An 11,671-nucleotide genomic window follows, 5' to 3' on the forward strand; every position below is an offset into this window, starting at 1 on the left:
AAGCTGCCATCCTGCTGTGTGTGCTGCAGAGACTTTGCTCTGCCTGTCCCTAGTGCAGGTGGGAAGGCAGTGCCTTTAGCTCTTCCAGCCTAGCTGGCATTCCTGCAGTCAGGCTGTGGTTTCCCACATACCTTCAGGATGGAGCTGGGTTTTGTGGGTGCTGATACTCTGGAGAACAGGTCTGATCCAGAGTATGTGATGCAGATCTGCCCAAGGCCTTGCAGGTGTGTGAACATCCTGCTGAAGCAAGCAGTGCTGAACAATGTACACAGGTGCTGTCTGTTCAAGATGTGCACCAATGGGACAGCTGGCCTATAGCCAGCCCCTGGCAGCGTGCAGGGGTGGGCAGTTTAGAGGAAGACAAACCATGGTGGTGTAGCTGGCGGTGCCATACCACAGCTGAAGCAGAGGGAGGAGGAGTTTCTAGGTAGCCACCTGACAGCACACCTCTCAAGACTTTTTAATGCTCGTCATTAATTCTCACAGAATTCATAGTTTCATAGTTTCATTCAGGGTTGGAAGGGACCACAAGGATCATCTAGTTCCAACCCCCCTGCCATGGGCAGGGACACCCCACACTAGATCAGGCTGGACAGAGCCTCATCCAGCCTGCTCTTAAACACCCCCAGGGACGGGGCCCCGACCACCTCCCTGGACAACCCATTCCAGGGCTTCACCACTCTCATGGTGAAGAACCTCCTCCTCACATCCAGCCTGAATCTCCCCACCTCCAGCTTCATTCCATTCCCCCTAGTCCTATCACTACCTGAGATCCTGAGAAGTCCTTCCCCAGCCTTCCTGTAGGCCCCCTTCAGATACTGGAAGGCGACAATTAGGTCACCTCGGAGCCTTCTCTTCTGCAGACTGAACAGCCCCAGCTCCTTCAGTCTGTCCTCATGGGAGAGGTGCTCCAGCCCTCTGATCATCCTCGTGGCCCTTCTCTGGACACGTTCCAGCACCTCCACATCCCTCTTGTAATAGGGGCTCCAGAACTGGACACAGTACTCCAGGTGGGGTCTCACCAGGGCTGAGTAGAGGGGGAGGATCACCTCCCTCGACCTGCTGGCCACACTTCTCCTGATGCAGCCCAGGATCTGATTGGCTTTGCGGGCTGCAAGTGCACACTGAGAGCTCATGTTGAGCTTTTTGTCCACCAGCACCCCCAAGTCTCTCTCCTCAGGGCTATCCTCCAGCCAGTCACTGCCTAGCCTGTATTTGTGCCTGGGATTGCCTCAACCCAGATGCAGGACCCTGCACTTGCTCTTATTGAACTTCATGAGGTTGGCCTGTGCCCACCTCTCCAGCCTGTCAAGGTCCCTCTGGATGGCCTCCCTTCCCTCCAGCGTGTCTGCTGCACCACACAGCTTGGTGTCATCTTTTGGTTGTCTTTGCTTGCCTGCTTGCACTGGAAAACATGAAAACAGCAAAAGCAGGTTTAGACCCAAAAGTCAGATCACTGGGCTCATGGTCTGTAGTATTCCAGGTGGTACCTGCTGCCCCAGAGCCAGCAGCTGAACTGGCTGGGGGCACCACAGCACAGTCCATGGTAACCAGAGAGCCAGGCTGGTGATTACAAAGCTCTTGGCTATCTAAGGAGTTAAGAACACATAGCAGTAGTATTTATTTCAGCCTCTCACAGAGACTATCAAGATGAGTTCCCTTTTGTTGGCCTGCTACTTCTTGCCTTGGTATCTTGCTAAACAGTCTTTATCTGAGGGCTGCAGAAAGTATTTTCTTTCCTTTAAATTCTGTAAACTTCTATGCTTTGTAACACTAAATACCTTGAGTGAGACTCTGCATTGTTCTCTTACCCATGCTAATAATTCATTTCTCTGGAACCAGGTGACACAAATTGATCCCTGCTGCCCTTTCCACCCCTGTTAACTCCTTTTCCAGATGAGGTGCCTGGGAAAGGACACAGCCCCACTGATGAGTGTGCAGAGGAGTTTGGTGTAAAGCTGGGTGTTTAGTATTGTCACCTTGGTTGCTGTTCACATCTTCCCTGTCTCTTGGTCTGTTGCAGATCCTGCAGGCTCTGGGGAAATCCTATCACCCCGGCTGCTTCCGCTGCGTGGTCTGCAATGAGTGTCTGGACGGAGTGCCCTTCACTGTGGACTCTGAGAACAAGATCTACTGTGTCAGGGATTACCACAAGTGAGGGCAAAGGAAACAGCATCCACAAGCCTCTAATTCAGCTTTTCAGCTAGTTGGGAAGTGCAGATTGGTAAATTAGGGTCAGGGATGGAAGCTAGAAAGTTGAGAGAGAAGCTAGATCCTGGAAATTCTCTCCTCTTTTCCTGCCACTGACTCCTGTGTAACCCTGAGGAAGGGTTTCTCCTTCTGCACAGTGGAGATAATGAGGATAGTGCTTGTGTTCAGCCTGCTCTAAAGAAAGGCTGTGAGCCCCTGTGGAAATCCATGTGAGTTACTTTTTGAATAGTTGAAGAGCCGAGGTTGGCTTCTAAACAGTCACTACCAGACCTGCAAAGCAAAACATTTATCTAGCTCTGAATTAAACACCTGATAAATCCAGTTAAAAAATCACTTGTCATGTAGCCAGCACAATAAAATGGCTGTGTCCTGAGCTAGTGATCTTGGACCTGCCTACACTGCAAGTGTCCTCCTGGCAGGCCGTGTTAAGTGCTGCTCAGGCAGCCCCTGGAGCTGTCTTGTGCTGTGCCAGATCAGAGCTGACTCCACATGCCACTGTTTCCTAGCAATTGAATTTCATCTATTTCTTGCTGCAAGCCTGCAAGCAACCATACAGTCCTATAGTATCTTCTCAGGAGCTTTCCTACCCCAGGGCTGATGTTTGTTTGGTTTTGATCTGGGGATGTCTTTCTGGGGCCAGTTCTGTTCAATTTCTCCTCATTGTCTCTTCCAAATCTCTCAGTAGGTTTTGGGTTGCTCCTATCCTTTATGCACCAAGCATAGAAGATAAGATCTCTTTTTGCCTGATTGAACAGCATGTGCCAAGCATTTCTTGCAGTCAGTGCTAAAATGAATTAATGATCTTGGGGTGCAGAGCTTTCCTGTGGATAAGTTATTTGCAGCTGCAGCCTTTCATCTTGTTGCTGAGAGCATCCAGGCACCTCCTTTTGTGTCAGTCTGTAACTTGCCTTCAATTTCTTATTGCTCTTCCAGAGTCTTAGCTCCAAAGTGTGCAGCCTGTGGACTTCCCATTCTGCCCTCTGAGGTGAGAGCCTTTTATCTTGTGTCCCTCAGGGGAGGGAGTGTCATGGCTCAAGTCTTGCTCTCTTTTACGCTTCACCCTGTGTGGAGGCAAATGTGCTCATGGATGGGGAGAGATGATCACTTCCTTCAGAGTGCAGCCTTTGAACCTGAGCTGGTCTTGAGACGGAATCCTTCTTTTACTTGATAATGAAGCTTATCCCTGCAGGGTCAGGGTGGTTTCTCACCTGCTGCAGGATCATACTGCTGCTGGTTGTGTGTTCAGGATGCCTCTCCTTCATGTCAGTAAATGCTGGTGGCACTCATGAAGGACCTCTGTATGACCCCTCTTGTTTCAATGCTTAGAGGAGATGAACCTTGGGCAAAATCCATTTAAAATGCTGAGAAATGTGATATGTTGAAATTACCAAGTCACAAATGTGTGATTTGAGATAGATGTGACAAACAGAGAGGGGTTTACATTGCTCTTGTTGCATTTTAGAAGGTATCTGGTGAAGCCTTGCTGTAACAGTTAGTGCAGGTGCTAGGTTTCCTCGTGGTGTCCCACAGCAGCAGGAGCATGTTGGTGCAGAAGCAATCTGCAGAGTGCATGTGCTGCCATCTTTTCTCATTTCTCTTTTGCCTGAATGCTTACAGGGCTCTGATGAGACCATTCGGGTTGTGTCCATGGACAAGGACTACCACGTGGAATGTTATCACTGTGAGGTAGGTCAGCAGCTTTCTCAGGGAGCAGGCACTTAATAGTGATAACTGTTAATGGGTTTAGGATGGAAAGAGCTCTCCTCCCTTCCACTGACAGTAGGTGAGCAATGCAAACCTTTCTTTGTGTGACTGTTGTTATCAGTGGCTGAGGAATTTCCAGTTTGAGGATAAAAGTTTGTGCAGTAATGTCCCAGCTGTGATTTCTGTTGTTACCTATAAAGCTATGGGCAAAGATTTAATGATCACTTCTAAACTTGGCAGTTGATTTGCTAATGAAAGCTGGGTGGTGACTTGCTGTGGTGCTGTTGCTGCTTTCAGAAGCCTCTAGCTCCAGATTGCATTAGTGTATCTGATTTCAGGTTAGAAATGCTAAGGTGCTGCCTGATCCTGTGTGGTGTAAGTTACCTTCACTCTCACGGGAAATTAATGTGCCCTTGGAGCCAGAGAAAGGGTATGGCTGCCCAAACCAACCCCAAGAGATGCCAGCTCTTAACTGCTGTTTGGTGTCCGTGCAGGGCTTCCCACGGAGCCCTCATTTCTGCACTGTGAATTCAAATAAATAGATGTCCTCTCTCACTGTGCTCATAACAGTGAAGAGAGGCCCTGGCTCAGCAGGCTGGTTTCACATCAGCACAACTGCAGTGAATGAAAAGAGCTGAATCCTGCCTAAGAGTGTGAGGAGACAGGAGCATGTTTACAATGCACAGGGCTGCACCTCAGCACAAGGCAAAGCTTATTCACTATGACTGCACCTCAAAATCTGCTTTCCTTCTGCTAGGAAGGAGCTGTTGGCTGGCTGCCTTCTGTCCTTGTCACAAAGGATGAAGGATAGAGGATGAGGACTCCCCCTAATAGAGCTGTCTTTGCAGGACTGCGGGATGGAGCTGAACGACGAGGACGGGCACCGCTGCTACCCGCTCGATGAGCATTTGCTCTGTCACTCCTGCCACCTGAAACACATCGAGAACGGCACAGCCCCAGCAGCTGCCTACCAGCACCACTACTAGCCAGGGTGGCTGACCGACAGCTGGGACAGGAGACTTGTTACATGACCTCCCCCTCCCCACCCTCAGCTGATTTCCTGTGCATGCTTTTCTCCACTCAGCAATGTTCTTGTCAAAGGATATGAGAGATTTTTGCTGGATTCCCAGAGTTTGTGTGCTTGTGAGTTCCAGCTGTAGCCAGCCTTGTCTACTTGACCAAGAATGTGGCATGCTGTCTGAACCCATCAGTTTACTTTTATGTGCCTTTTTCTGATGCCTGGAGATTTCTCTTGGCTCACCCTGGAGGATTCTTCAGTGAAAGCACAAATTGCTGTCGTGCCTATGAACTTGGACTGTGCCGTGCACAATCAGAAAGCCAGAGACTGCCTTGCCTGCCTGCTGGGGACATCCTGTCAGTCTGCTAAGCACATTTCATCAGATTCCCTGAAGGATATCAACCTATTGATACCAGTTTTTTAGACACTCTCTTTTTATTAATTCTTTAGGGGGAAAAAAAAGACAGAGGCCTGTGCAAAATGGCACAATCAGACCTTCCAGCCAAGTGCCTGAACTTGGGTATCAAGTCTGGCTTTAAAAGCCCCAACTCTCCAAGCACAAAGCAGGCAGGCTGGCTGGCAGCTGGACTCCAACACCCCATTTCAAACAGAACAGACAACTGGAAGAAGCTGGGCAAAGAAGCCAACATGACTTGGGGCCCAAGCTTGTGTAGTGCTGTGTCAGAGTGTGAGCAGCAGCTCGTGGCTGGGAAGGAAAGGTTGAGACGCTGAAAGCGTGGACACAGGGGAAATCCATCCTCAGTCTTGCCTGCAGAGCTCACTTTGGAGAAAAGCTCTCCCCACACGCACACAGAGAAAGCCTGAGCTTTCCTGTTTGTCCCCACAGCTCAGCTGCCCATCCTGGCCACTCCTTCCCCTGGTGTGTACCCAGCACAAAGCCATTCCATAATGGTGCTTGTTTAGAGCTCTGGGAACAAACTCAAGGTCCTTGTGAAGACTTTGTTGCATGGGTCTTTAGAGCCCAGCTCCACAACCTGTGCTCAGATGGCTGTGTTGGTGTGAACAGTTTTTCTCCCATGAGTAACAACAGCTTAGCTGAGCAAGGGGTTAGGGAGTTGGGCCCTCACATTCTGTTCTTCTGAGAAAGCAGAAAGGCAAACCATTGATCTCTTTGACCCACCTGCTTTATAGTCAAACCTGCTCCCCCAGCATGTTACACGTGAGGGGTGTGCCTGCAGTGCCTGTTCTGTAGCTACCAGAGCTGTGCAGCCCGTGGTGTGCAGGTACAAAGCTTTTGTTTAGGGAAAAGCTCTTAATTTGAAGCCTCAGGTGCAGCTGGGGACCTTAGCCATCCTTCCTAGCAAGCGGTGTGGAAGCTAGGTAATCTTCACGTCCCTGTGCTAGAGGTGGACGTGTGGTGGTAGAGGATGGGAGTGTCTTGAAGATAGTGAGGAAACAACAATAATTTCACTGAGAAAACCTGCAGAGAACCTCTGTGGTTCAACCAAACCTTTTCTTCAGTAACATGGATGTAGCTAGATAGGGGCTTGAGCTTCACACCATGGAGCCAGACTGCCTTGTGGTACAGGAGGCTGGGCAGCAGGAAGCTGCCTGTCGCTGCCCGTGCCAGTGAACACCGTGGCCATTGCATTTTGAATGGTGCAGGCTGCTGCACTAAGTACTGAAGGGGCACAAGCAGCTGCTGTGACACAAGGGAAGACTGACTGCTAGCACCCTGCAGACTATCTGGCTGAAATGTGAAGGGCTGAAACTGCTCCATCCAGCCTCCTGCCCCAGCCTCCGGCCATGTGCATCTTTGCCTGTTGCTGCTGCTCTTTGGGGTGGAGGTTGATCTGGAGGTTGGTCCTGGTTGGAAACCAGCCACAGCTCCAGCTGTGATGTAGCTTGGCTTTGCAACACTGTTTCCTTGTGAACATACAGCCACTGAGGGAGTGACTGAAAGCTCAAGGTGGGAGCCTTCCCCACTACAGTCTACGTGGTTCTGGGGCATTTATATCTTCAGGGAGTTCTACCTGTGATTTACAGGAGGTAAAATTGATCCCAAAGATCAATTCTCCAGAGCCCTAAATTTCTCCTCCAAGTGCTGGAGGGTGAAGGGATGGGAGGCAATCCCAAATACAACTGAGATCCAGGCAGCATGGCTCAGGGACAGTGAAACAGCCAAGGCAGATGCTGGAGTGCCTCACATCACCTTGTGTCCTGCAGCACAGTCAGTACAGGCAGTGGAGCTCAAGGTGTGACTGGGTTCTTAGGGCTGTCTGAAAGGACTGAGGGGGCAAATAACAGTAGCTAATGGCCTTGGTACATACTTGGATAGTCCTGGGCAGGTGGTTCCCTTCCCTGAGCTTCCTGTGATGGTGAAGGCAGTGAGTTATCCCAGTGGCTTCTGGGAGCGAGCTGGAAACACCATCCTGTCACTCTGTTCCTGAGGGACAGTAAGAAGTGCCTCATGCTTTTGCTAGCTTTGGATTCTCAGAGCCACTCATCACTCACCTTTCCTGGCCTTCCTTTTGAAAAATTAAGTCAGTCAGATAGTTTCTTTTTAAGCTGCAGTTCAAGCTACTGCCTCACTCTTGCAGCCTTCCCCATAGCCCCAAACTATGCAGGGCAGAAGGGGAGGGGGAGAAGAACAATTTTTTTCATGGAAAGCCTTGAGCAGAGCAGAGCAGAGCTGCCTTGCAGGAGCCCTCTGACATCAGCAGCAGGTTTGACCTCTGCTCCCACGCAGTGTCTGGTTACTCCTATCAGCCATCCCATATCCCTCAGTGCAGGAACTGCAGGCTGCCCTACTTTCATGTGGAGGTCCTGTATAAATTATGAAGTGCCAGTGCTCTTTTTTCCCCTGAGTACCAGGAGCTGGGAGCAGCAGCCTGCCGCGGCTGGCAGTGGAGCGCGGGAGCTGGTGGCTGTGAAGCTGGAGCATCTCCTGTGCTGCCCTGCTCCCCTGTCTGCTGCCTCCCACCGTTGTTGTCTCTGGCAGCCTGAGTCCCTTTGAGCTCATTATTATTGCTCCTAAGCTGTGAGTTTGGGTTCCTGCTGAGCCTCCCCCTAAGGCTAACGGGGCAGGCAGGTTGTTCTGCAGCTGGAGGTGCTAGGCTTCGCATCCTCCACAGAGGAATTGCAGACAGCCTCTTGGGCCCTGCCTGTCTCCTGCGTGACACTCGTTAGGTTTGGCTGTTCACCTCAACCTTCTTGTCTTTTTATTTATTAAGATGCTGAGAAATGTAGTCTTCATTCCTCTCCCAGCCTGCTTTTCTGACTGGCTTGAGGGTAAGGGGACCCTTGGCAGTCCCATTCTGCTGGTAATGAGTAATTCTCATGCAAATAGTTCTTCAAGTGAATTCCCTGAAGCTTGCTTTCAGGACCCAGAGCTTAAATTCAGCTCATGCTGTTAAATTTATATTGTTTAGAATACAGAAACTCATTGAAACAGGGATTTTTGCATAAAAGCTGGGGGAAAGCCCCAGCTATGGGAGCAGCAGACATTTTTGTGTAAGAACCTCTCATGATCAAAGTGATTTGGGAAACTGCCCATATTTAATCCCAAGGAGCAGCATTTTCAAACAGCCTCGTGAGGAATGTTTGATGAGGTGTGTGCCTCTTCAGTTTCTGAGTTTCATTTGGGGGGCTTTTAAAGTATTTTCCCAGGCTTACTGGGGTTTAATGATTTAGGGTCGTTTTTGATCTTTCTTGCTACAAAGCAAAGAGCTCCTTGGTCTGGAAATGGAGGTGTTTCAGCAGCACCAGTGTGCTATGGCAGCAGCCTTCAAAGCAGGGGACTGGGCTCAGGAAAGCCAGCGTGGCTCTGACTTGCCTTTCAAAGGAAGAGTTGTCTTTGGTTTCCTTTGCCTGTGCTTTTCCCTTGTGCTGATTTTCACACTGGCCAAATACTTGGCATCCCTGAATTTCAGTGTTAGGGTCTGCAGTGACCTGCACCTCTCTCTCCCATGAGTATGCAGCTCTGGGGAGAGTGGCAGGTGCAAGCTTCCTGATGTATTTAGTCCCTATTTTGAACTTCCCTGAAAGTTCCACCACTCCAGCAGCAGCAAACCCAAGTGCTTGCTTAAAGGAAAGTTGCCACACGCTCTCCATCCATGTTGATGCTCCAGTGTCAGCCTGCTGCTGGGTGCTGCCACGGCAGCTCTGTGCTCCACTGCTGTTGCTAAGAAAATGCCATGAAGGACTCCACTGGCATTGAGCTGGAGGTGCAGTGGCAGTCCCACTGGAACCAGTCACTGTGTGTGTGCCTCTGGGCTGGATCCTGAGGTGGACTGCTGGCTGCTTTGTTCAGTGAACAAAAATGCATGCTGGAATGGTGAGGGTGCGTGGAGAGAGAAGGATGGGACTTTAAAAGTACAGCAACTGCAGGGAGAGGAGGACAGTGACAGGGAGAAGGTGGAACAGAGGAGGTCAGCTTCTTTATGGGATTCCTGGACATTTCTCAGACCTGCACACGCTGGTCTGGACCCTGTGTCTTCCACATCAGCCTCTGCTGCATGCTCTGTGTTGGCTTTTTGGGTGTCAGGTTGGTGCTGCCACGAGTCACCTGCCTTTCACACACTCTGTGCCTACACCAAGTGTTTGAAGGTGCATTCTGAACACGTTTCTGTGAAGGAAGGCTTCATTGCTAGGGAAAGCTCTCTGGAGCTCTCAGCATGTGCAAGTAGGGAAGGGCTATGGCCAGACACATGTCCCTTTTCTCCCATCCTCTGAGGCCAAGTGCCTGTGTTGCTGGGAGAAGGTTTCTCTCTCATGGCATGGTGGTTGTGCATTCTTTTTTCTCTTCCATTTCTGCATCCTGCTGCTGGCTGGCTGCAGCAGTACTGGGTGTGCTTGGGCAGACATCTTCTTGCTGTGAGCCCAGCCAGAGCCCAGTGCTGTTCACCCACTCTTTAACTAAGGAGAAGCAAAATGAAGTATTTCTGAGCAATAAAAGTCCTCACTGCTTTTTTCCAGGGCAGCCAGCTACATCAATAGGCCACTAAGATAAGATGAGAGATGGGAAGAAACTGTCCCCATGTGAAAATATGTGGCATAGAGTCCTCCAAAGCAGTTGATGGCTGTGGCCCTGGTGGAAAGCTGACTGTGATGCCCAGCTCTGTGGGCACTGACCCTTGTCCCCACACAGCAGGTCTGTGGTGCACAGCTGGATGGGTCCTGGCTGCACACACACAGGCACAGGCTGGGCCTTTCTGTGTCTGGAAAGCAAAGTCAGATCCTGACCAGCAATACTGAACGGTACTAATTCTATTGTTTGTGTTTCCTCAGCTCCAGGAAACAGTCTATTAGGATTTGTGCTGGTGTACCTAACCTTAGACACCTGTGAACACAGCCCTCTTTTATTCTGTGCTGTTAAATACTTGTGGAGAAGGATGGCCAGCAGTGGGGGTGAAGCTGCTGGCTCCTGTGATTTCAGTGATTAAAGACAATATCATGAAGCCATGCTCAGTGTCGAGTCTCTCATAACATTATGGTGATTGTCGTTGCTCAGAGCCCACAGGGAAGGAGTCATGCTGTGAAATCCCAGAATCCTTTAGGTGGGAAACAACCCTGTTAGGTTATGAAGTCCCGACTGTTAGCCCAGCACTGCTAAGTGTCCCAACCTCTGCCTTCCTGCTGCCCCACACCACCAGTGGCTGAAGCAGGGACTGGCAGAATTCCCCATTCTCAGTGAGTTATTTCCAGCCTGCCAGAGGTGGCTGGTCTTTGCTGCAGCCCCATTGGGGGCCTTCCTGTTCCAGAATCCCTCTGGGCTGAGAAGCTGAGAAAGGACCTACAATAGGTGGGAGCAGGCTCCAATCCCAGTGTGAAGGTTCTCTTTTGCAGCATGGAGGGGGATGGGTTCCTTAGAAGGTTTTGGGGAGAGTCCCAGTGGCACTGGGAGGTCAGCAGCTATGTGGTGCTCCTTTAGGCTTCGCAGCTATGGGTGACCATGATTCTTGGGTACTGCTGGCCAAGCAGCAGCACAGAGCAAATAATGAGGAATAACTGTATAAAAATTTCCCCTTCCGGAATGCAAGAAGCTGATGAAAGCCAGGGGATGACACCTAGAGATCTGGAACCAGTGGGAAGTCGTCCAGGAAGTGCACCAGTAGTGCTCTGTGGCGAACCCCCCAGGCCCACAGCCCAGACAAGGTGTCCAGGAGGTGGGCAGTGGCTGTTCCTAGAGTTGGTGCCCGTGAAGGGTGGGGGCTGCCAAGAGCCCCTGTAATCCTGCTGGGGACATGAGGGTGACCAGGGTGGGTCTCTGCAGGAGCTGGGGGCGCTACGCAGGAACGGAGGTGATGCAGGTAGCACTGTCAGGCTGGAGTTCAGGCGAGGGAGGGAAAAAAGAGCAGCCGAGCCAGCCAGGAGTCGAACCTAGAATCTTCTGATCCGTAGTCAGACGCGTTATCCATTGCGCCACTGGCCCTGCTCGAGAAAATCTACTTACCCACACTCCCTTCACCCCGCACCGTACGCGGGGGCGGGGCGACAGGCTCCAGGCCAGCCAATCTAATGCGACCTCCCTCTTGGCGCCACTCCCACTGCACTCCTGGGGCGTGGCTTAGTGCGGGCCCCTTCCACCCGCCCCTCCCCGCGCGTCACAGTCTCGCCGCGCGCTGCTGGCCTCTGGCACGCTGTGGGCGGGCTCTGAGTGAGGCGGCTCAGCCAATGGCAGCGCTGCCGAGTCAGCTCAGGCCTGCCCCGCGCCTCCGTAGGCCGTGCCCCGCCCTGTGGTGCTCGCTAACGCGCCCGAGTCGGTTTGTCCCGTGT

The 11,671-nt window shown here is 51.2% G+C and overlaps 1 protein-coding gene and 1 non-coding gene across 2 annotated transcripts in view; one reads left to right on the forward strand and one right to left on the reverse strand.

The window, feature by feature from the left end:
* The window catches only part of LIMD1 (LIM domain containing 1), a 35,318-nt gene extending 24,961 nt beyond the window's left edge, over positions 1 to 10,357 (forward strand). Inside the window, exons 5-8 of the mRNA XM_068152828.1 lie at positions 2,024 to 2,154; positions 3,145 to 3,196; positions 3,829 to 3,897; positions 4,764 to 10,357. Of these exons, the coding sequence (XP_068008929.1) occupies positions 2,024 to 2,154; positions 3,145 to 3,196; positions 3,829 to 3,897; positions 4,764 to 4,901 (390 nt within the window). The 3' untranslated portion in view covers positions 4,902 to 10,357. The remainder of the gene's footprint in view (positions 1 to 2,023; positions 2,155 to 3,144; positions 3,197 to 3,828; positions 3,898 to 4,763) is intronic.
* An 897-nt stretch (positions 10,358 to 11,254) lies between these two features.
* Positions 11,255 to 11,327, reverse strand: TRNAR-ACG (transfer RNA arginine (anticodon ACG)). The gene has a single exon. It is a non-coding gene; the product is annotated as a tRNA-Arg (tRNA).
* Positions 11,328 to 11,671: the final 344 nt, after the last annotated feature.

The sequence above is a fragment of the Melanerpes formicivorus genome, unplaced genomic scaffold (assembly GCF_026170545.1).
Source record: "Melanerpes formicivorus ecotype bairdi unplaced genomic scaffold, bMelFor1.0.p_v2 SCAF_24, whole genome shotgun sequence".
Lineage (NCBI taxonomy): Eukaryota > Metazoa > Chordata > Aves > Piciformes > Picidae > Melanerpes > Melanerpes formicivorus.